We start from the raw sequence: 24641 nt of genomic DNA, 5'->3' as shown, positions 1-24641 counted from the left end.
TGTGATGTGTCACTCTTTTGCTGCTTTCAAAATTCTTTGTCTTTGACTTTTGACAATTATAGTGTCTCTGTGTAGCCCTTTTTGGATTCAACCTATTTGGGATCTTTTGGGTGTCATTACTCTGATATCCATTTCTCTCCTCATGTTTGGGAGGTTTTCAGCCATTATTGTTTTTAAATACTTTCTGGTTCTTTTTCTCCACTCTATTCTCCTGGGATTCTTACAATGCACATATTGTTCTTTAGATGGTGTCTATGAGTCCCATATGCTTTCTTTACTCTTTTTAATTCTTCTTTCTTTTTGCTGTTCTGACTGGATAATTTCACATGCCCTATTTTATAGTTCACTGATTCTTCTGCTTGATGGAGTCTGCTGTTGAAGTTCTCAATTGAATTCTTCAGGTCAGTCCTGGATTCTTCAACTATAGGATTACTTTTTTGTTTTGTTTCTATTTCTTGTTGAACTTCTCATTTTGCTCATGCATTTTTCCCTAATTTTGTTTAGTTATTTGTGTTTTCTTGTAGTTCACTGAACTTTTTAAGAGGAATAATCTGAATTATTTGCAGACAGTTCATAGATCTCCCATTTCTTTAGGGTCAGTTATTGGAGCTTTAGTACGCTCCTATGGTGATGTCATTGTTTACCTGATTCTTTACGATCCTTGATTCTTTGTGTTGGTATCTGCACGTTTGAGTAAGCAGTTTCCTTTTCCACACTTTATTGGTTCTCTTCTCCAGAAATGGTCTTTCACCAGTCAATTCACCTTGGTTCTGGACAGGTCAGCAGGCAGCATCTTTGGTCAAGTGGGACTTGCTATCAGGGTCTCTACTTGGGCAAGGCTGCTGCCTGAGTTCTGAGGTCAGGCTGGGTACCTCTGGCTGAGAACAGTTGGTTCCTGCCCATGCGAAGCTGTGGGATGGGCTCTGTGGCTACATGAATTCTCTGGTTAAACTTCCTACTCAGGCAGGACTGGGTGCTATACTCAACAGCTAGGCAAGGCTACAAATCTGCTTTCTTGCGTGAGTGGAATTGTAAAACTGGCTCCATGGCCCTTTAGCTTGATGACTGGGGACCTGAATCCAGCAGAGCTGCCCACCAAACTCCTTGTTCAGACAGTACCACCAGCTCTGCTCTGCAGATGGAAAGAAGTGCTGGCTTGGCTCTCTGCTCAGGTGCTGTTGTAAGCCTGGCTGTAGGTGGGGCTACACAGCTTCCCAGGTGTTCTGGTTAGACTTGCTCGTTGAGCAGGGCTGGAGGCTATATTCAATGCCAAGCAGGGCTTCAGATTTGCTTCCCTGCCTGGGCAAGGGCTGTATAACAGCCTCCACACCCAGTTAGACTTAGTAGTCAGGGACGTGAATCAGGCAAAACACACTGAGCTTCCTGGCCAGATGGGGTCACCAGCTGGGTCTACAGATGGGCAGAGACCCTGGTTAGATGCTCCTCTCAAGTTCTGCTAAGTTGCTCACACTCCTGGATGCTCTGGTCAGGTTTCCTGGTGGGGTGGGGCAGGGGGCTGCACTCAGCAGTAAGCAGGGCTATGAATTAGCTTTCTTGCCAGGCAGGGTGGCAAAAACAGGCTCTAAGGCCAGCAGGGCTCATTGTTTGGGGTCTTGAAAAAGGCAGAAATTCACACAGTTCCCTGGCCAGATGGGAGTCACCATGTCGTGGTTAGCTTTTTAAGAGGCTTCCAAATAATTTATATTAGCAACATGTGAATGATACAGTGTCTCTCTGGCCTCTCAATCATTTGATGTTATCAGTATCTTTTTATTAGCCATTCTAATGGATAGGTAGTGCTATTTTATTGTGGTCTTAATTTTGTATGTCCATGACTAATGATATTGAACATATTGACTGCTTACTTCCTGTGTTCATTTCTGTTTTTCTTTGGTGAAATATTTCTTCCTGTCTTTTGCCCATTTTTTAATTGAATTGTTTTTTTTTACTGATGGATTTTGAGAATTCTTTATATATTATAGATATTAATCTTTTATCAGATTTCATTTGCAAACATTTTCTCCCAGGCTATAAATTGTCTTTTTTTCCTCTTAACAGGGTCTTTCACAGAGGAAACGTTTTCAATTTTGATAACATTCAGTTAGCATTTTTCCTCTGATTTATGGCTTGTGCTTTTAATATCATAGATCTAAGAACTAAGATCTAAGAACTTCCAGTACTATGATGAATAGCAATAGTAAAAGTGGACATATTTGCCGTTTTCATCATCTTAGAGGAAAAGCATTCAGTCTCCTGCCATTTAGTATAACGTTAGCTATAGATTTTTTAATAAATGTTCTTTATCAAGTTGAGGAAATTCTTCTCTGTTCTTTGTTTGCAGAGAGGTTTTCTCATGAATAAATGTGGGATTTTTCAGTGGTTTTACTGTGTCAATTGATATGATTATGTGATTTTTTTTTCAATTTTCTTCAGCAGTGGATTATATTGATTGATATTTGAATGTTGAACCATCTTTACATCCCAGATTAAACCTACTTGGACTTGTGCATAATTATTTTTAGATACTGCTTATTTTTGCTAATTTTTAAAAAATTTTATCTATATTTGTGAGGGATTTTGATCTGTAGTTTTTGTTTTTTCTTTGTTTTTGTATTGTCTTTGTCTAGGGCACCACAGTAGTACTGACTTCATAAAATTACTTGGGAAGTGTTCCCTCCTCTTCTGTATTCTGGAGAAAATTGTATAGATTATTAACTTTTTTTTAAACTTTTGGTAAGTTTAATTTCCTTAATAGTTACAGAGCTGTTCAAATTTTATATTTCATCTTGAGTGAATTGTGGTAATGTGTGGGTTCTTTGAGGAATTAGTCCATTTCGTATGCCCTATTAAATTGTTACATATAGAGTTGTTCATAATGTTCCTTTCCTTATCCTTCTGATTATCGACAAGGTCTGTAGTGATTCCCCTATTTTATTCCTGATATTAGTAATGTATGTCTTCTTTCCTTTATTCTTTGTCAGTCTTGCTAAGGTTTGTCTATTTTACTGAACTTTTCAAAGAATAAGCTCTTTCATTGATTTTTCTCTGCAGTTTTCTTTTTGTAGTTTCTTGAGGTTGAAGCAGAAATTACAACAATGCCTAACGTAGATCTCAGTGTATGTAAGGAATTATTTAAAACAATTATATAAGGATATGAGGGAGTATAAAGGGAAGTAAAAGAGTGTAAAGTTTATACACTTTACTCATGGTGGTAAAATGTTTACACAAGTATTGTCATAATATATATTATGTACACACTTAATGTAATACTTAGAACAACTACTAAAAAGTTCATACAAAGTGGTACACTCATAGTCACTATAGCCAAATCAAAATGGAATTCTGGAAAGGGCTCAAGTAACTCATAGGAAGGCAGAAAGAAGAAAAATAAATAAATTAAAAACAGAAATCACAGAAAACAAACAACCAAAAAGCAGACCTAAGTATTAATGTATCAATAATTGTACTAAATATAAATGCTCTATATATGCTAAGTAAAAGACAGAGATTAGCAGAATAGTTTTTTTTTAAAAATGATCCAACTTAATATACTTCCTATAAGTCATTCACTTCAAATAGAATGATATAAATAGGCTGAAAGTCAAGGATGAAAATATACTATGCAAGCATTAAACAGGTGTGGTGTATCAATACTAGACAAAGTGGATGTCAGCAAGGAAAATTATGAGGGACAGAGAGGAATATTACATGTTAATCCACCAAGAAGTCATAGCAAACCTAATTGTCTAAGTATCAAACAACAGAGCTGCAAAATATGTGAAGCAAAAACTGACAGAACTGATAAGAAAAACAGACAAATGTACTGTTACAGCTGGATACTTTACTACTTCCCTGTCTTAAATTAATAGAACAAGAAGATAGTAAGAAATGGCACAGAACTCAACACTGTCAATCAACAGAATCAAATCACATTTATAGAAAACTCCACCTAACAAAAGAACACACATTATTTTCAAGTGCTATGGAACATAAACCAAGAGTAACCATATCCTGATGCACAAAACAAACCTCAAATGACTTAAAAGAATTGAAATCACACAGACTTTGTTATTGGTCACTGAAGCATCTCTAGGAAGTCTGCTTTAAAATTCTTGGTAGATAATTCTGACATCTGTGTCTCATCTCTGTTTGTGTCTTTTGATTGTCTTTTCAACTTGATATATACTTGGTTTGGGATATATTGGATATTATGTTATAAGATTCTAGATAATATTTAAATCTTGTGTTTTAGTTTTTTGACACTGCTCTCTTGGGTTAAGGTCACCACCTCATTACTGCTAGGTTGGGATGGAAGTCCGGATTTTCCACCTCATCTCTGTGGACACCTGGGAAAGGAGGGCTGCTGGACAGAGTTGGGAGTTCAGTTTCCCCTCTTTGCATCCTCTGATACCGCTGTGGCTGGGAGAGGGAGGGGCACATCATTGCTTCTCTCCACGAGGTCTCCAATGACATCATGTGGAGTGGCCTTCAGGCTTTTTATATCATGGTATAACTATAAAAGTTAAGAGTCTCTCACCATTTATTTGCCTATCAATGTTTACCTGTTAACAGAAATGGAAGTTTTACCATATGCTATTGTTCTATGATTTATTGGTTTAAAGGCCCAGAAAGATTTGCTTTGTAACATAGACATAGATGCCAAATTTAGACTGTTAAAATCATTGATCAAAATCTGCCTCCATGGTGCCGCTTCCTCCTCAGTGTATTAACATGCTCAGGTTTCTCCCATCTCAAAAGAAAACAAAACTCCCTAGAATTCACCTACTTCTCAAGTCCCTACCTCACTGAACTTCTTTAAAAAATAATTTATACAAATTGTGTCTATTATTTCCTCTTTAAGCTACTGTATGTGGCCTCTCCTCACCCCACCCCCAAACCATCAGTGATGTCTTCTCAGTCCTTACCTGACCTGACATTTCCTCAGCTTTGGAGGATATGTAACTACTTCGTACATGAATCTCTTCCTTTGCTCTCCACCGCCTCTCCTACCTTTCCTCCATTTCTGTCCCTGTTCCTTGTAAGTTCTTCCTTAGCTATAGAACTTTGTCACGTGTGTCTTCCACAGATTGTACCTCCTGCTATATTTTCAGCTCATCTAGACCATCACCTGGTAGGTAGCTGGTCATAAACAAATTATTCTTCAACTAAATGGTCTATCCCTTAAGGTTAGTTATCCTCCGTGTTCCATTCTTGGCCCTCTTCTTTACTAATTTTATTTATTTTCCTTGATTGATTTTTATCCATTTCAGTGGCTTTAGTTATCTTGTGAATTGAGTTCCCCTATCCCCTTCATAAACCTTACAGAACCCTTTCTCGTTGATAGCACTTAACTTTATCATGATTAAATAAAGTCTACACATACAAAAGTACTCAAACCAAGTTAAGAAAGAATAGAAAATCTCAGCTTCTCTGCTTGGCCATTCTATATGGAGTAAACATGACAGGCTTGAACTTAGAACAGCTTCATCAAAGTGAATACCTATGCATAATGCAAATATATAAATTCGATACTTGAAAGTTTCTACTAAGTGGTTTTACTTACATTATTTGTCACAGAAATAAATATTGTATACATATGTCATTGGGTTCACTTGTGACCTGTCAACTATGAGCGTCAATAATTGCTTTAATCCAAGAAATTACCTATTAAAAAGTATACAAACCATTGTTACCTTAATTAAACATCGTACAGGAGGTCTTAGCTACTTCTGTAGTAAAAGAAAAAATAATATCCGTAGAAAATAGGAGAGAAAACAAGCCCCATTTGTTACAAACGATGTCATTTTTCTGCAGAAAACACTGAAGAATCAACAGCTAAATACTTAGATTAAGAAATGTTCTTGAGTTACTGGGATTAAAATTCACATGCATTAATTAAAATAATCCTATTTGTTGTAAGACACATTTCAGTGGCTTAACAACAACAATTTCCTATCCAAAAAAGAACCCAAAAAACAAAAACCAGTGTTTGCATCTTTTTAAATTTACATTACTCATGCCTGTGAACCTTAGATAGTAAGCTCCATGAGAGTCAGAGCCACATCTTAGTCATTTACTGCTGGTATTCCTAGTAGAATGATCTTTCTAAAATGTAAATCCATGGTGTAATGCCTCCCCAACTTAAGGTCCTTCTAAATACTCCTCATTACCTCTAGAATGAAAGCCAAGCCCCCTCTCATGGTATGCAACTTTGCATGAACCAGCCCCCCTTTACCACTTCGGCTTTATCTGCCCGGTCTCTGCTCCTCAACATGCGTTTCTCCCAAGGGCCTGTGATAACTCTTTCTTCCATGCCTCTGCACTTACAGTTTTTCTCTCTTGGAAATGTCTTTCTCACCTTCTTTGGTAATCATCTTTCAGTTTTTCTTTAACAGCTCAAGTACCATTAGAATGCCTTCCAGCATCCTCTCCCCTCTCTGCTCTCTCTGCTCTGTCCTCCTCACCCCTGAGAACAATTCGGAGCTTCCACCTGCCTCCAGAACACTCTTCGTATCTCTACTAAGATGCTCATCTGCTACTTCTTTCTCTCCACACCAGCCTGTGAGCCGGCAAGAGCGGGGACCCTGTGACTCTTTTATCTTTAGATGCCCAATGCCTGAGCAGGTTTGAAGCCCAGGAGATATTCAATAAAAGTTTACAGAAGAGGGAAGATCGGAGAGGAGGCAATTCAAGTGAGAACAATGAGACATTTACCTCAAGGAGCGGCAGTAGGGGTGAAGAAATGGTAGTGGTTTTAAAATAGATACGGCTGGTGAAGGAGGACTTCCAAGTGTCTGGCTTGGGGAATACGGAGGCCATTCATCTTCATGGGAAATCCAAAAAGAAGAGTTAGGGTGGGGGGATCAGAATGATATTACTTAAACTTTGTAGTCCCTTGGTAATTATGGCCACATTAAAGAACTGAAAAATAAAGATATTTTTAATGCCCAATAAAAAATATATTTTAAAATTAAAATTAAATTGTTTGTATAGACACACACACACATACATAATCATATACAGAATGAAAGTGTTGTGAAACGAGTGTTGAGCATCTAGCCACATTCTCTCCTCTCTCTCCCTGACTAAATGGCTTGGAGGCCAAGGTAGTAATTCTGCTTTATGTTGTCCTATGGGGATCACAGAGCCTTGTCAGCACCAATAATCCTAAACTTTGAGAGAACTTTTAAAAACCAAGAAGAGTCTACGATTGTAGGAGATAAATGTATCTTTCCATCTACAGTATCTAACTTCCTCTATCAGAGGGATTTAATACATAGCAAAATGGATGAGGATTTAGAGCAGTTCCAAAGGATATGTAGGCTGTGTGGACTGAGTCTCCCCCCCGATTCTGGGGTTCTCTGGGGCAGGCTGTGGAGAGACCTTACATTGCTGTTACAGATTATGGACGCTCCAGCCCATCGATAGACTTGAGAAACAGACCAGGAGATGTACCCTGGTCTCATTGTGTGCTTGAGAAGATGCTGTGATCCTTTGCACAGCATTAAGTCATGTCTGTCTGTCTAGCGTAGGTCATGCTGGTTATCTGCTCTGTGGACCATTTTGTGTATTGTACATATTCCCTGGCCTTTCCCTTTAAATATTCCTTTCCAGCATTATGGAGTCAGTAAGAGAGGCTGGCTCAAGTCTCAACCAACGTGTCTTTCTCTCACCTGATCCTGGCACTCCAGATAAACTACATTCCAGGGATAGCTCTTGTGTTCAACTGTTCTTTTATGCCTTAGGAATTATTAGAGACTGTTTCTCCTGTTCTTCCCCCCACCACCTTATTATGCATGTAAACCTCTTGATTAGTGGCAATTAAGGGATTTCCTTGGCTTTTATGTTAAACTTTTAGTAGAAAATAAATACTAAATTTCACTTATTTAGCACATACTAAATGCTAAAGTATGTATTATTTTTACCCTTCTCAACAACACAACCATAGACAGGTACAGTTTATCCCTATTTTGTAGAAGAAAAAAATGAGAATCAAAGACTAGAAGCTCCTTGCCTCAACTATACCCCCAGTAAAGTGCTGGAGCAGCGCTGGAGCCCACCTGTCTGGTTCTGAAGCCCTGCTCATCCTACTACCTCACATTACAGCGTTCCCCTGGGAAGATGGATGATTTACAGTTACTGGAAAAGGAGGAAAAAACATCCACAATTTTAAAATCAGAGTTTTACAAGTGACTTAAGAGGCATGCCTTGTGAGGTGAGGAATGACTCTTGGGATGGCAGCTGTATATAATTATCTGTGTACCCCACTCTAACTTGGGGTTATATATTCTTTTCCGCCCTAGGTCACATATTAACAACATTCTTAAGTAAAGATTTAGAATGTTGTGATGATTAATTTATTATATCAACTTCACTGGGCCACAGGGCTCCCAGACATTTGGTCAAATGTCATTCTGGGTGTTTCTATGAGGGTGTTTCTGGATGAGATTAACACTTGGATAGACGGACTGAGTAAAGCAGGTTTTCCTCCCTAGTGAAGGTGGGCCTCACCCAATTAGTTGAAGACCTGGATTAGGCCAAAACTGCTGAGCAAGAGAAAACTTGCCTGAGTGCTGCATTGAGATAGTCATTTCCTGCCTTTGGACTCAAACTGAAAAATCGGCTGTTCCCAGGTTTCCAGGCTGCCAGCTTTCAGACTTGAACTTATACCCTCTGCTGTCCTGGGTCTCCAGCTTGCCAACCACAGATCTTGGGACCTCTGTAATTTTGTGAACCAAGTCCTTATTTTTTATAGACACACTATAAAACTACATGTACCAGTGTGTGTGTGTGTGTGTGTGTGTGTGTGTGTGTGTGTACACAAAACCAGTAGACTTGTAACCTATTGGTTCATTGGTTCTGTTTCTCTAGAGAACTCTGACTGGTGCAACTGTTTTTCTACCTTCCTTTTCTTTGGAACTTCCCCCAAACCTCTCATGATCTCTCTCCCTTCATGACGCCCACTCTCATTATGTCTCCCTCCTTACAACTTCTTTAGAATGCTGCTCACAGAATCACTGCAGGGAGTTTATTCTTCCAGGAACACTGCCAGTCACATCCTATTACCCTCCCCCACTCGGGCACACTCTCTCTCCCTCCCATGCATGTGTGCACACACTGCCCTTCACGCAGTGGAACTTCCTGTGATGATGAAAATACTACAGATTTCTGCTGTGCAGTGTAATAGCCACTGGCCATATGTGATAGTGCAGTTCTCCAGAGAAACAGAACGAATTAGAAAGATGGACAGACAGGCAGATTGACAATAGGAAGCTGGCTTCTGTGATCATGGAGTCTGAGAAACCCTGAGATCTGCAGCCGGCATGCTGCCGGGAGAGCCAGCAAGAGAGCCAGCGGCACGGTGACAGCCCTGAGTCTCAGTACAAAAGCCGGAGAAGCCTGATGTTGCAACTCTAAGACAGTCCAACAGACAGAAAGAATACTTTCTTACTTGGCCTTGTGTTCCATTCCGGCTTTCAAAGGATTGGATGAGTCCCATTCACATGAGGGAGGGCACTCTGCTTTGCCGAGTCTACCACTTCAAATGTTAATCTCATCCACAGACACCCTCACAGACACCCCCAGAAATAGTGCTTAGCCACATATCTGGGCACTCCATGGCGCAGTCATGTTGACACATAAAAGTAATCATCACACTACATATGGCTACTGATTACTTAAAATATGGTTGTTAGAGCAACCAAAGAACTAAATTTTCAATTTAATTTAATCAGATAATTTAAATTTAAATAGCGATGCTCATGATTACTGTATTGGACAACATAGCAGTAGATGGTCTCAGTCCTAGATTAGAGCTTTAATTGATGCTCTAGGGCCATTCAGACTACTTCTCCATGTATAGCTTCCATGTGGGCTTGAAACACCCCCTCTGGGAGAACCAAGCCACCACGTAAGAAGTCCAGCTGCCCTGAGACTGCCATTCTGTGAGGAAGTGTAAGCTAGCCACGTGCAGAGGGTAAATTGAGAGAGACACACACACAGACAGACAGAGACCCGTCTGTTCTAGCCATCCCATGAGAAGCACCAGAAATGTGAAAAAAGGAACCATACCGGACCTGGAGCCCAGTCAGGCCTTCAGATGACTTCAGCCAGAACTGCCATCTGACTCTAAGTGTATAAAAGCCCCAAGCAAGAAGCTACAGCTCAACCCAGAGAACTACAAGAGAAAATCAATTGTTGTCATAGGCTACTAAGTTTTCTGGTTATTTGCAAAGCAATAGATGACCAGAATAAAAACATACTAAAAGAACCAAGGTTCCCTATTTCTCTGGCTCCCCTGTTTCCCAATCTTCTTTTCCTTTCTGTTTCCCACTTCCTTGCTTTTTGGTGGGGTAAAGTTGTATGCATAGAACTGAATTTGGGAAAGTCACAATGATCTGGCCCTTAACTATCTTGGATTTCTGATCTCATGTTTAAAAGGCCTTTTTAAGTAAAGTTATACTGTTTTCTGTCCTGCTTTCAAATAGGCCAACTTGGCTTAAAAGAGAGAGAGAGAGAGAAAGGACTCAAATAAAATCACAAATGAGAGGGAAGAAATAACAACCAACACCACAGAAAAACAATCACAAGAGAATTTTAATGATAAACTATGCCAACAAACTGTACAACCTGGAAGAAATGGATAAATTCCTAGAAACATATAAATTACCAAAACTGAAACAGGAAGAAATAGGAAACTTGAACAGACCAAAGCAAAGAAATTGAGTCAGTAATCAAAAAACTCCCAACAAACAAAAGTCCAGGACAAGATGGCTTCACAGAGGAATTCTACCAAACATTTAAAGAAGAGTTAATGCCTGTCTTATCAAACTATTCCAAAAAATAGAAAAGGAAGGAAAACTTCCAAATTCATTCTATGAGGCCAGCATTACCCTCATACCAAAACAGGATAAAGAGTCCACTAAAAAAAGAGAACTTCAGGTCAATATCCCTGATGAAAATAGATGCAAAAATCTCAATAAAATACCAGCAGCCAAATTCAACAATACATTAGAAAAATCATTCACCATGATCAAGAGGGATTTATTCCTGAGTTGTCAGGATGGTTCAGTATTTGCAAATCAATCAACGTGATACGTCACATCAATAAGAGAAAAGATAAGAACCATATGATCATCTCACTAGATGCAGAAAAAAAGCATTTGACAAAGTTCAACATCCAGTCATGATAAAAACCCTCAACAAAATAGGTTTTGAGGGAACATACCTCCATACAATAAAGGTTGTATATGAAAAATTCACAGCTAATATCATCCTAAATGGGGAAAAATAGAGAACTTTCTAAGGTCAGGAACAAAATAAGGAGGTCCAGTCTTACCACTTTGATTCAACATAGTACTGGAAGTCCTAGCCACAACAATCAGACAAGAAAAAGAAATAAAAGGCATCCAAATAGGCCAACTTGGACCAATGCTTGCCTTTCCTTCCTTACTAAAAGCCATAACTAGTTAATACAGTCTAACACTCTGGTCCTTTTCAGTCATTTATCTCTGAAAAGTTGAGCCCCAGAAGGCATATATCTGTGCTTCAAGATCAATATTTTAACATCTTCTTTGCTGCTAGAAGAAAATGGATGGGAGGGGACAGGGATGTGTTGGGTATATGGCCATGTGCTAACTACTGGGTAACTAATACCTCTTACATGTAGCAAGACTAGTCATGTAGTGAGAGCCTATGTGAGCTACACATACAACTTAAAAATTGTGCTATTTGACACAATTATATAGCCTTGAACTTTACCCTGCTATTTGATAATACTTTTTATTCCAGGAATCTCAATATTAATAAAAATTCCAAAGAAATTTATTATTAAATGTCATGAAAACAAATGTTTAGAACAAGGTTGACTATGCTATAGTTGTTCTCAGTGTAAATGACACTAAACAGACTTTGGATCTGAAATATCATCAGGACTCACCACAGCAGTGATTTTTCTTTTCCATTCCAGTTCTAAGAACAAAGGAAATTGGCTATGGATAATTCATATCATTTCAATCAACGAAACTCATGTAACGGACTTCCATCTGAGAAGAAAAACAACTTCCTTGTATCCGAAGATCATGGACAGAAAATCTTAAGTGTACTGCAGAATTTTAGAGAGCAAAATGTCTTTTATGATTTCGAAATAATCATGAAAGATGAAACAATCCCATGTCATCGCTGTGTCTTAGCAGCGTGCAGTGACTTTTTCAGGTATTTCACCTTGTCTGTCTGTGCCTCAGATTCTGTGTTATTATGTTTCATAACTACTGAATTTCTCCCCTACAGGAGCATGCAACAGTAATTTTTAATTCTTAAAATAAAAACTAATTAGAACCTACATTAACTAGTGATTTTTGAATATGAAGATTTATGACTACCTTCTTTAATAGTTCAGGTCCTCCCAGGTCAGCATTTCCTAAAGTTATATGGAACATTGGTCCCTTGAAATGTTCTGGGGAAAAAAAAAAATGTTTCGATCTAGAGTCAGTTTTGTTTGGGAGAGTTCTTGCACTGCACTGTTTAGAAAAAAAAAGGAGAGGACAAATGGATTAAAAAATGGAAATATAGTTCAAAGGAAAGGAAAATGGAATTCAGTCATGTATCTGTGGGTCATACAAGGGAGAGGGACTCACACAGAGGATTTCAAGATTTCTCCTCTCTTTGACAGAGATATTCTTCTAGGGGAAAGGTACCCCCAGAAGCATTTCTGGAGAACACCCAACTTGTTCTGATTCTAGGCAACCTTCTGAATATAACTTGGTTCCCCTGGTAGGTCATCCTACAGGGAATGTCCTAGTCATAACACTGTTAGAACCCCCTGTGGCGACAGTGGGTTTCTGATTCTGCAAGGGTAAGTGTCAGACATTTGACCTTAGTACTGCGGTAACTGCATCAAGGTCATACCATCCTGTGAGGCCTCTTGGTCAGACACACAAACCTCTCTTGGTGACATCCTGGACTTCGGCCCTCCCAGTCACACTGCAATAAATTTAATCCTAATTGCAGTATTTGCATTATGTTCAGTTTTAGAAACAGTTTTTATCTTAAATAAGGACTTAAATCTCTAGTAATTAAAATTTATAAAAACAGAGTAAGATTTAAGATATAAATACACTAGATGCAAGTTAACTTACACTGATTTTAATCCTTAATTAGACTCCTATTTTGCCACCAGCATCTGATTAGACCTCACCCCTGTTGCTCTGGAGTGAATCCACAGGAGTGTATTGATATTCACTACTTGCTAAACTCCCGTTCCTGGGGGGTTTCCTGCTTCTGTGAGGAGCAGTGGCTCAGTGCCGCGTCCCACCGTACGAGGGACATGGAGGATACACCTTCGCCCTACCCAGACACTAGTTCTTTCTCTGTTCTTGTCATGTCTTCTCTCGGGTTACCTAAGCTATTCTTCAAACTCCACTGGGGCCCCCACTGTCCCTGTGCTCTGCCACTCTGTGGTTCCACCAGTTTCTCCCCAGCTCTGTTCTACTCCAGGTTTTCTTCTTAGTAGCTCCATTCTGCTCCCCTACCCTCTGTCACCTCTTCCTGACAGGAAGCTGGATGCTGTAACGGTTAAGTACCTGGCCTCTGAATACACAGGCCCTAAATCTAAATCCTGGTTCTGCCACTTAATCAGATGTGACTTTAAGCAAGTGACTTAATTTCTTCAGGCCTCAGGTTCCTTATTTGTAAAAATTAAGACAATAAATGAGAAACCTAACTTACAGAGTCATTATGAGGGTTAAATGAAGTAATGTATATGTACTGATTAGGACCTTGTCCGCTACATTCAACTAACACTATATGCTAAGATTCCTGTTATTTCCAAACCTAGCAAAAAATGGACATAATCTGGTGCAAACGCACAGGTTGATTTCCCTATCATGTTAACAAAATAAGAAGTTCATGTAAGCATTTGGATTGGCAGTCCTCTACTCTTCATGTAGATGTTATTTATTAATTAAATGTTTCTGCACATAACTTCTGTCCACAGTATTTTGTTCAGCCTACTCCTAACTTTTATGGACCTGCTTTAAATTTTTTAAAAATCCTGTTAAAAAAACAGAACAATATGTTTTTAAAATTTTTTTCCCTGCTTTGAAGTAACACAAATGGCAGTCTTATAATGACCTAGATCCTTTATTATATATAGTATTTTACTAAAGGAATACACAGTTCATATAAAAATATATACAAGTAAAGACTGAAATTCTGTATTTTACACTCTTAGGTGATGAGGCCACCAATTCATAGTATTTGTGTTATCAAAATCACTGGAGTACTGGCAGGAAAAATATAAAATAGCAGGAAAGTGTACAATGCATGAGAAGTGCACTTTATAATGATTTTGGAAAAGGAAAGTTATAAATGAGATGTAAAGTCATGGAGAGAAGATTGAAGAGGAATCACACATCTTGTACAACCACTTTATGATAATATGGTAAATCTGAGATGGATGTTAACTGGATACTTTAAAGATGAACAGGATGAAGTATAGAAATATGATCCTACTTGTGTCTTCTGAAAGAAAATGTGGAAGCTGGTGATAAATTAAAGATATATAGGATCTGTCAGAAAACATTTTCTTAAAATAATGATAGTAGCCAATACTTTGTACTGATCAACTCATTTATGCCTCTGTAAACTCAGTGAAAGAGATACTACAAGTATCCCCATTTTCAGATGAAGAATTTGAAGCACAGTGAAGTCCCCTGCAAGGTCACACAGCTAATAAGTGACAATGGCCAGATACCCACCCAAGCAGCCAGATTCTAGAAGTCAGGCTCTTAATATGACCCTAAATTGATGACCCATGTCTTCATACTCCAATATAATTATCATCAGAGTTTCATATTGCTAAGTTAACATTATTTAAATACCCTACATGATGTAGAACATGTATGTAATCTGTGTAACGGTATTCATTTGTGGATTAAGAAGAACCCAGTAGCCTAGTGGGAAGGCGCTTTGTCATCCTTCCTTGTCCTGCGGGGTGTTCCGGGTTTGGAGGGCCCCTCGCACTTCTCGGTCGGATACTCGTGCTTCCTGAATAGCTTTGGTTTCCCTCTAGAACAGACTTGAAGAACTAAACTGGTTCCCCCCAGAGGACTTGAGCACCTCGGGGCACTGCTCACAAAGGTACCCTGGACGATACTGGTACAGGCGCAAACCAGTATTAAGCCAGAACCCACACCAGTCACTCCAGTCCTACCGAAGGTGCAACTACTGGTGGCCCTTCGTTCTTTCTTGTAGCTCTTTCTCTTTAATCTCAGCCTCCACTCGCTGTACCACTGACAACCACCATAGCAAGTCTGTGTAAAAGTGAATCATTCTGGATGTGAAGTCAACAGAAGGATGGGTGCCAAGATTGGTCTACCAAAACCAATAGTAAAATAAGTCTTAGTCTCCTGCCCAATCATTTGCAAATAATTTATGTTTTCACTTAAATTGAACCCCAAAAGTTCCCACTTCCTTAGACTCTATCCCCCTGGCCAGGTGGTGATGAATTACAGCTCAGAAGAACTCAGGCTGGTCTAACTCAAATCTAGGGACCACCACCTCCATCTCTCAGTGGCTGTTTCTTCAAAAACTTACTTTTAGCCTTTTGGGTTGGCGTTTAGCTCCATGAAATCACATTCCCCTTTTTTCCTAAAGTGCTGCATGAAATATGTCTCTTTCGACGTGTATTTAAATATATCTCGTTTGGTGGATTTCCCACACAGACTCCTTGGAGACATCTGATACCTCACAGCATGCCACCTTCCACATGTTTCACAGCTGCCAAACTGAAGATTACTGTGCAAGATACTTTTACATCCTAAACCCAGAAGCATTATATATTTTAAGTACTTCTAGTTATCACCTACAGAGTTGATACTAATTAACTCATAAAAAAAGGAAATTCAGCCATTAGAGAGATTTTACCCTAATTTTATGAATGATATTTAAAAGCATGAAATTAGTTTACAAAATGTGAATCATCTTATAGCCTTCTTTGGATGAGGGGCAGTACCTCAGCTGTAGTGTATGTATTTTGCAGTATGGGAGTTATGTGGCACATATGTCTTAAAGATAAACAGTGCGGTACACAACTATTCTAGATATTAAAACAACTGATTAAGATGCTTTTAAAATGTTTCATAAATATAGACTTGACATGTGTGAAATATATTTTAAATCACCCTAAGGGTCAAGGAAGCGTCTAGAAGGTAACGTTGAAAACTAGCAGGGAATGACCTCTTCCCACTTGTTCTTCTGTGTTCTCTACTGTTGCAGGGCTATGTTTGAAGTAAACATGAGAGAGAGAGACGGCGGGAGCGTCACCATCACTAATCTGTCGTCCAAAGCCGTGAAGGCATTCCTTGACTACGCCTATACCGGGAAAGCACAGATAACAGACGATAATGTGGAAATGTTCTTCCAGTTGTCCTCATTTCTTCAGGTCTCCTTCCTAGCCAAAGCTTGCAGTGACTTTCTAATAAAAAGTATTAACCTTGTCAACTGTCTGCAGTTACTATCTGTATCAGACAGCTACGGCTCCCCCCGCTTGTTCAGTCACGCGCTGTACTTTGTACAGAACCACTTTTCCTTGCTATTTAAGTCCAGTGATTTCTTAGAGATGAATTTTGGAGTCCTGCAAAAATGTCTGGAGTCAGATGAGTTAAATGTCCCCGAAGAAGAAACTGTCCTGAAAGTTGTCCTTAGTTGGACCAAACATAACTTAGAATCGAGGCAAAAGCATCTGCCTTATTTGATTAAAAAAGTACGATTACATCAGTTATCTGAGGAGACCCTTCAAGACTGTCTGCTCAACGAAGAGTGTTTACTCAAAAGCACAAACTGCTTTGACATGATCACGGATGCCGTTAAGTGTGTGCAAGGTTCTGGTGGACTCTTCCCTGATGCTCGGCCATCCACCACTGAAAAATACATATTTGTTCACAAAACTGAGGAAAATGGAGGCGACCAATATACATTTTGCTATAATATCAATAGTGACTCGTGGAAAGTGCTGCCACAGTCACATCTGATCGATTTGCCAGGGTCTAGTCTGTCTAGTTACGGAGAGAAAATATTCCTGACAGGAGGCTGCAAAGGGCCATGCTGCAGAACCGTCCGGCTTCATATCGCAGAGTCCTATCACGATGCGACCGATCAGACCTGGTGCTACTGTCCGGTGAAAAACGATTTCTTCCTGGTATCAACTATGAAGACACCAAGAACCATGCACACGTCAGTTTTGGCTCTCAATAGATTATTTGTCATTGGTGGGAAGACCAGAGGGTCTCAGGACATTAAAAGTCTCTTAGATGTTGAGTCTTACAACCCTCTTTCCAAAGAATGGCTATCTGTTAGCCCGTTACCCCGGGGCATATACTATCCCGAAGCAAGCGCATGCCAGAATGTAATCTATGTTCTTGGATCAGAGGTAGAGATTACAGATGCCTTTAACCCGTCACTCGACTGCTTTTTTAAATACAACGCAACCACTGACCAGTGGTCGGAACTGGTAGCAGAGTTCGGGCAGTTTTTTCATGCGACCCTGATTAAAGCTGTCCCGGTAAACTGCACGCTGTATATATGTGACCTTTCCACCTACAAGGTGTATAGTTTTTGTCCAGATACTTGCGTCTGGAAGGGGGAAGGCTCTTTTGAATGTGCAGGCTTTAACGCAGGCGCAGTTGGGATTGAAGATAAAATTTATATCTTAGGTGGTGATTACGCACCAGATGAAATCACAGATGAAGTGCAGGTCTACCACAGCAGTAGATCTGAGTGGGAAGAAGTCTCACCGATGCCAAGAGCCTTAACTGAATTTTACTGCCAAGTGATTCAGTTCAATAAATACAGAGACCCGTGGTTTTCTAATCATTTCTGAAAGGAGCATGTGCCTAGACAGTCTAAAATGATTCCAGTTCTAGAAATCTACTGTAAATCTGTTAACCTGTAGTTGGTAACAAGGTCTTTACCTCTTAGTAAAGTAAAATGTACCGTCTGTTAGAGAATCACTATAGGACTTAGCAGTTGCCAGAAACTTAAAATACAAAGTACATTTACCAGACATTATACTGGATATAATTTAATCACGGAGAATCCAGAATACTTAGTATTCTCATATGTAAGTAAAACTCGTAGGCATCGATGTCTTGATTTTTAGAGTACTTTATCCATGAAAGACCAGGAAGAACAAATCAGTGTTCACAGATCTGTACTATCTAGACGGGAAAAATCTCTTTAGGTAGTGGAAATGGATTATTTGCACACTATGTTAGGTGAAGTGAAAATTAAATTAGAAAGACCTAAGAAGCCTGCCCCGTTACTACAGGAGTAAGAGGGGCTGAATTCCTATCCTTTCCAATCATGGCTTAGCTTCTTTTAAGCCCTTCCTTTTTTTTCCCCACCATTTGTTGTTTTTGTTTTGTTTTGTTTTGTTTTTCGTCAGGTAAACTTTTCTAAAATGCAGTGTATTTCCCCCTGGCTTCTAAGCTATACACTAAACATAGCTTGACTTTTTTTTTATGATTTAACTCTTCATTAAGAGCATAATGTTCCATGATATAATGCCATAATGCCAATGGCAATTACTGAAATGCTTTTAAAATTGCTGATTCTATTAGTTCTAAGTGTTAGTTGGTTTCAATTTCTAGCAATATCATATCTTTTTTATTTTGTGGCTCAGGCTCAGTAAATTAACATTCTTCATTTAATTATTAGTTATAAGTTACACCCAATCTGAGTCTATCTTAACATGTAACCCATCGAGTGAAGTTCCTGGATTCTGAGATGGTAGTCCTCAAATACTTTTCCTGTATCCTTGCCAGTTTCCAGGATTACTGAGGATGTAGGAAATCTGACCTCTAGATAAGTCTATTCTTATGTTGCATTTCTTAAATTTTTAGATGTCCTAATTTGAGTTGTAATAAGAAATTTCAACATTTTAAATTAGTACCATATCAGTTTTCTTTGATGATACATACCAACTATAAAGCACCGTGTTGGTTTACTACTTACGTAAGTTATTCATAGTGAATTGTTTTCTAAATTCTTTTAAAAATGACTAGGTTTTTGGTGTTGATCTTATTCACAGCCTGCTGTATCTGTTTAGATGCTTAGTCATCTTTAACCCAAACAAAGAAGGAGTATCAGTCAGTCATCCCTTGTTCTCAGGTAGGATGATTCTGTGTTGCAAGAGAGTATGTTTCTTTCATAAGTTTAAAAGATATAACCATATTAGGCTGTAAAAGTAGAAATATACCTAAATAAAGGTCCATTTATTATACCATATAAGTTTATGCAATTGTAAGCTTCAAATATATTTTTTTCAAAATAGAACAGGACGTTAGACTACATGATCATGCAATTCCAAAATCGGACTGTCCCTAATCAGATGACAGTTGCATAAAAAGTATTCTGTAGAACTGTTGGCCTTCCTCCCTAAGTTGGCTCTGCCCTTTCGTGTGTGTGTGTGTGTGTGTGTGTGTGTGTGTGTGTGTGCAAGAAAAAAATTCAGTGAAGACATTTGTGTGCATATTTGTGGATTTGGAAACAAATTATTTAAGAAAGACCATAACACAGTGGGTGACCCATCTGTGGATTTACTGAACTGTTAATTTAAACATATATAAATAATTAAAGTATGTTTAAAATAAATATTGTTTTAATTACTGACTCTAGGAATTGTTAATCTCTTCCAGAAAGGAGAAACTAAGGTGAAACAGAATCCCTTCCTGATCTTGTTTCATTATTAGATTAGCTTGACGTCTGCCCATCTTCTCATTGGCCGTTGATTCCTGGTAATGTTTCTAGAAGCAAGGCCTAGGTCGTTCCCTCTGCATATGATCACGTATACCTTCTAACACACAAGGCTTGCTGCCTTTCTTCTACAGTTGCTGCAGTTTACTTGTTAATCATTTTTTTCTCATTGCCACCCCTTTCCATCTGCAATGGAGTGCTCTGTGTCGGCTACTGTGGCAAGGAAAGTACTCTGTCCAGTCGTCACCCCTAAATTCTTCCTTTGTTTACTGTTCTTTGTCCTTGCCACCAGAGCAGTGCTGTCCTGGGCTTGGCTCCAGTAATAACGGATCTTGTTCTCTCTAATTTTGCATCTTATAACAGTGTCACTTAACATTTACATTATCTGTCTGCCGTATTGACAAAGGGTTGTCTGTGTTCCACACCCTCGAGGAACCCAGCCACATGCACGCGTGGCCAGTGACTGGACTGGTTCTGTCTTTCTCATCCTGCCCGTCGATCCCTGGCTTCACTGTCCAAGAACCATGCCTGTCATTCTGGCCTCACCCTCCGTTCTGGATCTCTGACAGGCAAGTCTCCGATCTCTCAAGCTTATTCTCACAACCCCCAGAAAGAGCTGTGTTCCTGTCTGCAAAGTTAGGTCAGGGGAAGTAACACATCCCTTCGTCTATGGCCTCTTCCCTGAGTCTTTTTTCTTTTTCCTCTAAAGTCTGCTTCCCCTTCATGATCCTCCTTCAGCCAGCGTTGCACTGTAAGAGACAAAATCACTGTGCTCATTACCCAGATTGCTTTCATTCTTGTGGAAAAATTCTGTTAAACATTCCTAAGTCCTTTATCGTTTGGATTATGCACATAAAAAAAAATTCTGGTATTGTAACACCTTCTAAAATTGAAAGTAGCTATATGGCATTATTATATATAAAGATGATTAAATTCAACATTTATATGAGATCAATTCAAAGTTAATGGACACTCCTGGAGTGATCTACAAACTTGATTTAAAATGTGGAGCACCTTTTGTTCATCTATTGGTTGTCAGACTGAGCAGTATGAAGAATATTAGCATAATCGAAATTCACTACCCTCCCAGAACACTCAACTCCAGTTCTGGGTGGGAAAGGAGTCTTTATCACAGCAGGATTCAATCATGCTACCCTGGAAAGCGAGAGTGTGATTTGAGAGTGACCACATCCCGCAACATGATTCCGTTTTTCCCACGTATCAAGAGCAACTGGATATGTGCACAGTGTGCATGGCTCAAGGGGCACCATTTAGAAAATCAGACTCAAGTAGAGAGAGACACATGTACTGACATTCCGAGATAGGGAAGCAGTAAATACAGTGTAATGATTAGGTATATTGTGGACTATGTACAGGTACTTTTAGGTCTTCATTCTCAGTTTAATTGGATCCCGTGTTTGGAAGGTCTTTTATATTGAGAATTGAAAATGTAAGACTCAAAAATGTCTTCCGGTGGGCCGCCCTGGAGGGCAACCTAAAAAGAAAGGCTGGAATGTATAGGGAAGTCAATTTCCATTCAACGTAAGAAATCACTTGACTCCACTTTGCAAAGCCATATTCAGAATAAGACGAGTCTTCAGACATGCCCTGTGGCAGTTGGTTGGCCCAATAAGTTCCTACACAGCAGTAGACAACCAAAGATTTCTACACGCTCTTTACACATTTCCATCTCACTAGTTTTCTGACATACGGATGATGACTTCCTCCTCCGATTTATTTAGCGTTTTAGGTTCTAAGGAACTTGATTTCAGTGGCTCTGCATACTCAAGGTTTCAACAGAACTACACCCATTCAGGAGCAGTCTTACTGAAGAGAATTTGTTCTTTTTTTTTAATCACTCAGGAAATATCTGTAAATGGTGCTGACATTTCTAGTGCACTGCTAATAGGGAGTTTCCCCCCTCTACTGTAGGTGCACATTGTTTCACAGAGAATAGAAACTGAAAGAGCAGCACCTAAAATTTTCTCCTGAATTCGTTCCTATTTTGCTGCAAATGTTGCTGTCTAGTTAAATGTAGTGATTCTAGTTAAAGATATGATTTAAAAGAACATATCTTAAAAACCTAGGTGTGTTTATAAATCAATTCTGTTTGATGGCACTATGATGCTTAATCAAATTTAATATCTAGTTAGGGAATATCATGTGTATAAAAACTCTTCTAAATCCCAGATTCCTATTCAAACTTGAAAATAGCCTTAGAATCTAACACAGCTTCTAACATGCTAGAGAGAAACCCCTCTAAATGCCAAAACACCCTGACAGATGATTCACCCTGACAGATGATTTTTTTTTTCAACTTCTAATTCAGTTCTTTCAGGAAGAGAGCTCGATGCCTTCATTTTTGAAAAGTTCTATTAGTGCTCACACTGAAAGCTTCGCGGCCTCCCAGCATAACTTCCAGCCACTGGTCCTAGGGAGCTGTGTCCACCAGTATTTGAAACAGTAGCGTGTCTCCCCTCTAAAATCGAGGCGTCATTTTCCTTCTTGTTGAAATGCTTAGCACTTTAAAACCTGCCACAACAGCTGGGGTTACATGCCTTTCCTTGTACAGGTGCCTCAGAAAATCCATCGTAATTCTCTCGCCTTTTTGGTGGGTTGAGCAATGACGAGCATTGCAGAATCTCTCAATAATTCAGGCATTTTAGTCCCTGGACCAGCTCTCTAGTTCTTATAAATCCATTCTGAGCCAGATAGAGCCTTGCTGGGTTCTTTTAACCACCCTCCTCACCACCACCACCACCATCAACATAACTACAAACACAAATTTTCTGGGAGAGGAATTCTAAAGCTAAATTTTAATAAGTCTTTCAATCATTTGTCATTAGATCGGGTTTTCAGACTCTTAAAAGCACTTCTGATAAATACCTTAAAAAGTATACAAAAAGGGGTGCCTGGGGGGCTCAGTCGTTAAGCGTCTGCCTTCGGCTCAGGTCATGGTCCCAGGGTCCTGGGATCGAGCCCCGCATCGGGCTCCCTGCTCCGCGGGAAGCCTGCTTCTCCCTCTCCCTCTCCCCCTGCTTGTGTTCCCTCTCTCGCTCTGTCTCTCTCCGTCAAATAAATAAGTAAAATCTTTAAAATATATATATACAAAAAAATAGACACCAAAGCAGTCACATCCTTGATGGTTAATGGGAGGACGATTAGCTTACTAATCAATAAAGACTAGCTTTGTGTGGACCTTCACCTGTGCTGTTAGTCTGACTGGATACAGCAGGCTGTTCCCATGAAACAATGCCATTGTTAAATAATGCTATGAGCCAGGAGCTTTATTCATCCCGTCAACTTTCACAACATTCCCTACCATAGCTACCTAACGAGCTCACCAGATTATGCTTTTGGTTCCAAGGGTAACAAGGTTGCTGGGATAATTCAGAGTACAGTTCCCTGAGTATCACATTATGGTGTAAATATTTCTTTACATGTCTGTCTTCCTCGTTTAATTGGAAGCTCTTAGGAATAGGGACACTATATTCATCATGTCTGGACCTAGCAATTAGCACAGTGCTTTCATATAATAAGACATCCAGTAAACTGATATTCTGTTGAGCCAATATGTGAAACAAAATAGATTTGTTACAATTATATTGTTACGGAATAGGTCCATTATAACTGTACATCTTGCAACTTATTTTCATGTATAAAGGAAATGGTTTTGATCTACTTTAGGATTTTACATCTTAGAATGCTATCACATTGTACTTTAGTTATTTATGAATGTATGTGTTCTTTTTGTAATATTTGAGATCTTTCTCATGTTTAAAGTCTGAGAAAATTGGGATAGGTAATTTACACAACTGTAGCTTTTGTTAGTATATGGAAAAGTTAATAACGAAGCGTTTGTTGACCACGAGATTGCATTACACGGTGCACTGCCCACCTCGGGAGAACGTGTGTAGTTGCATAATGTATGTATAGTTCTTGAAAGTAAAATTATAGATTCAAAGGCATTTATCCACCTGATTTTTTTAGTGCTTAGGGACTATTTGTTGTCATTGAATTTTAATTATAATATCTAATTCTGTGTTTCCTTTCAAAAGCGATCATATATAAGACAATGACTGCAAATTCCCTTAGCGAACATGCAACCTACTTTCATCCCCCATTAAAACCTAATAGTCTCAGCGACATTTTCCGCACTTGGGGAGCTAGTGCTCCAAGCTACCAGACATTGCGTACACAAATAATCTCCTTCATTTCCCTATTAGTGGAATGTGGGCTTTTGCCATATGCTTTGAGAAATAAAATCAGCATTTTTGCAGGTCCATGTGAACCATATTAACATGTAGTGAAACATTTCAATTCTGTAAAATAATACTTATTAAAATGTATCTCAGAAAAACACATTCTGTGTGTATTTATTGTTATTGGAGATAAAAGCGGTAGACACAGGTGGGTGCTGAGATTCTCATTTTCTTGCCACCTCCCTCCCCCAGATGCCCTGAGTGCTCTGGTGAGTCTTAGGATTCCAGAGTGTGGTGGAGGAAGTTTGGGGGGAGGGTCCGAAGGGGCCTCTGTAGCTTGAGAACGGGTCCTGCATGCACTTCAAGGCAGACACCCCCATCTGAGAGAACACAACACCCCTTAGACTTCAGAGGAGTCACAGGTGTGTGAGAGATCCCCCCAGGCCCTAAGGGAGCTAAGAAAGAGCAGACCAAAGGCCCATGAGCTACAAATGACAGCTGCAGAAGCAAGCTGGATATGCAGGGCCACACACCTGGCCACCCCTGCCTCCCTGGACACGAGGCACCCATGCCCCAGCCAGCTTCTGGACAACAAGCCTCCCCGCTAAGCTCATAAGCCCAGATGCCTGGGGGAAGCTAGTGACGGGGTCCGAAGCATGAGAAACTGCGTGGTACCATGGCAAGACT

General features: G+C 39.4%; 1 protein-coding gene across 7 annotated transcripts in view; it reads left to right on the top strand.

The window, feature by feature from the left end:
- The window catches only part of KBTBD3 (kelch repeat and BTB domain containing 3), a 36062-nt gene extending 11961 nt beyond the window's left edge, over positions 1–24101 (top strand). For 3 of the 7 annotated variants that reach the window (XM_027580519.2, XM_027580520.2, XM_027580523.2), the window contains exons 2-3: positions 11969–12213; positions 16276–24101. In XM_027580519.2, the coding sequence (XP_027436320.1) occupies positions 11993–12213; positions 16276–17878 (1824 nt within the window). In that variant the 5' untranslated portion in view covers positions 11969–11992 and the 3' untranslated portion in view covers positions 17879–24101. Of the gene's footprint in view, positions 1–379; positions 402–2659; positions 2734–7948; positions 8216–11968; positions 12214–16275 lie in introns of those variants that run through there. The other 4 variants (XM_027580524.2, XM_027580525.2, XM_027580521.2 and 1 more) reach the window with 4 other exon arrangements.
- The last annotated feature ends 540 nt before the right edge of the window (positions 24102–24641 follow it).

The sequence above is a fragment of the Zalophus californianus genome, chromosome 11 (genome assembly GCF_009762305.2).
Source record: "Zalophus californianus isolate mZalCal1 chromosome 11, mZalCal1.pri.v2, whole genome shotgun sequence".
Taxonomy (NCBI): domain Eukaryota; kingdom Metazoa; phylum Chordata; class Mammalia; order Carnivora; family Otariidae; genus Zalophus; species Zalophus californianus.
Note: the sequence above shows the minus strand (reverse complement) of the source record. Positions and strands in the feature narration are given on the sequence as shown.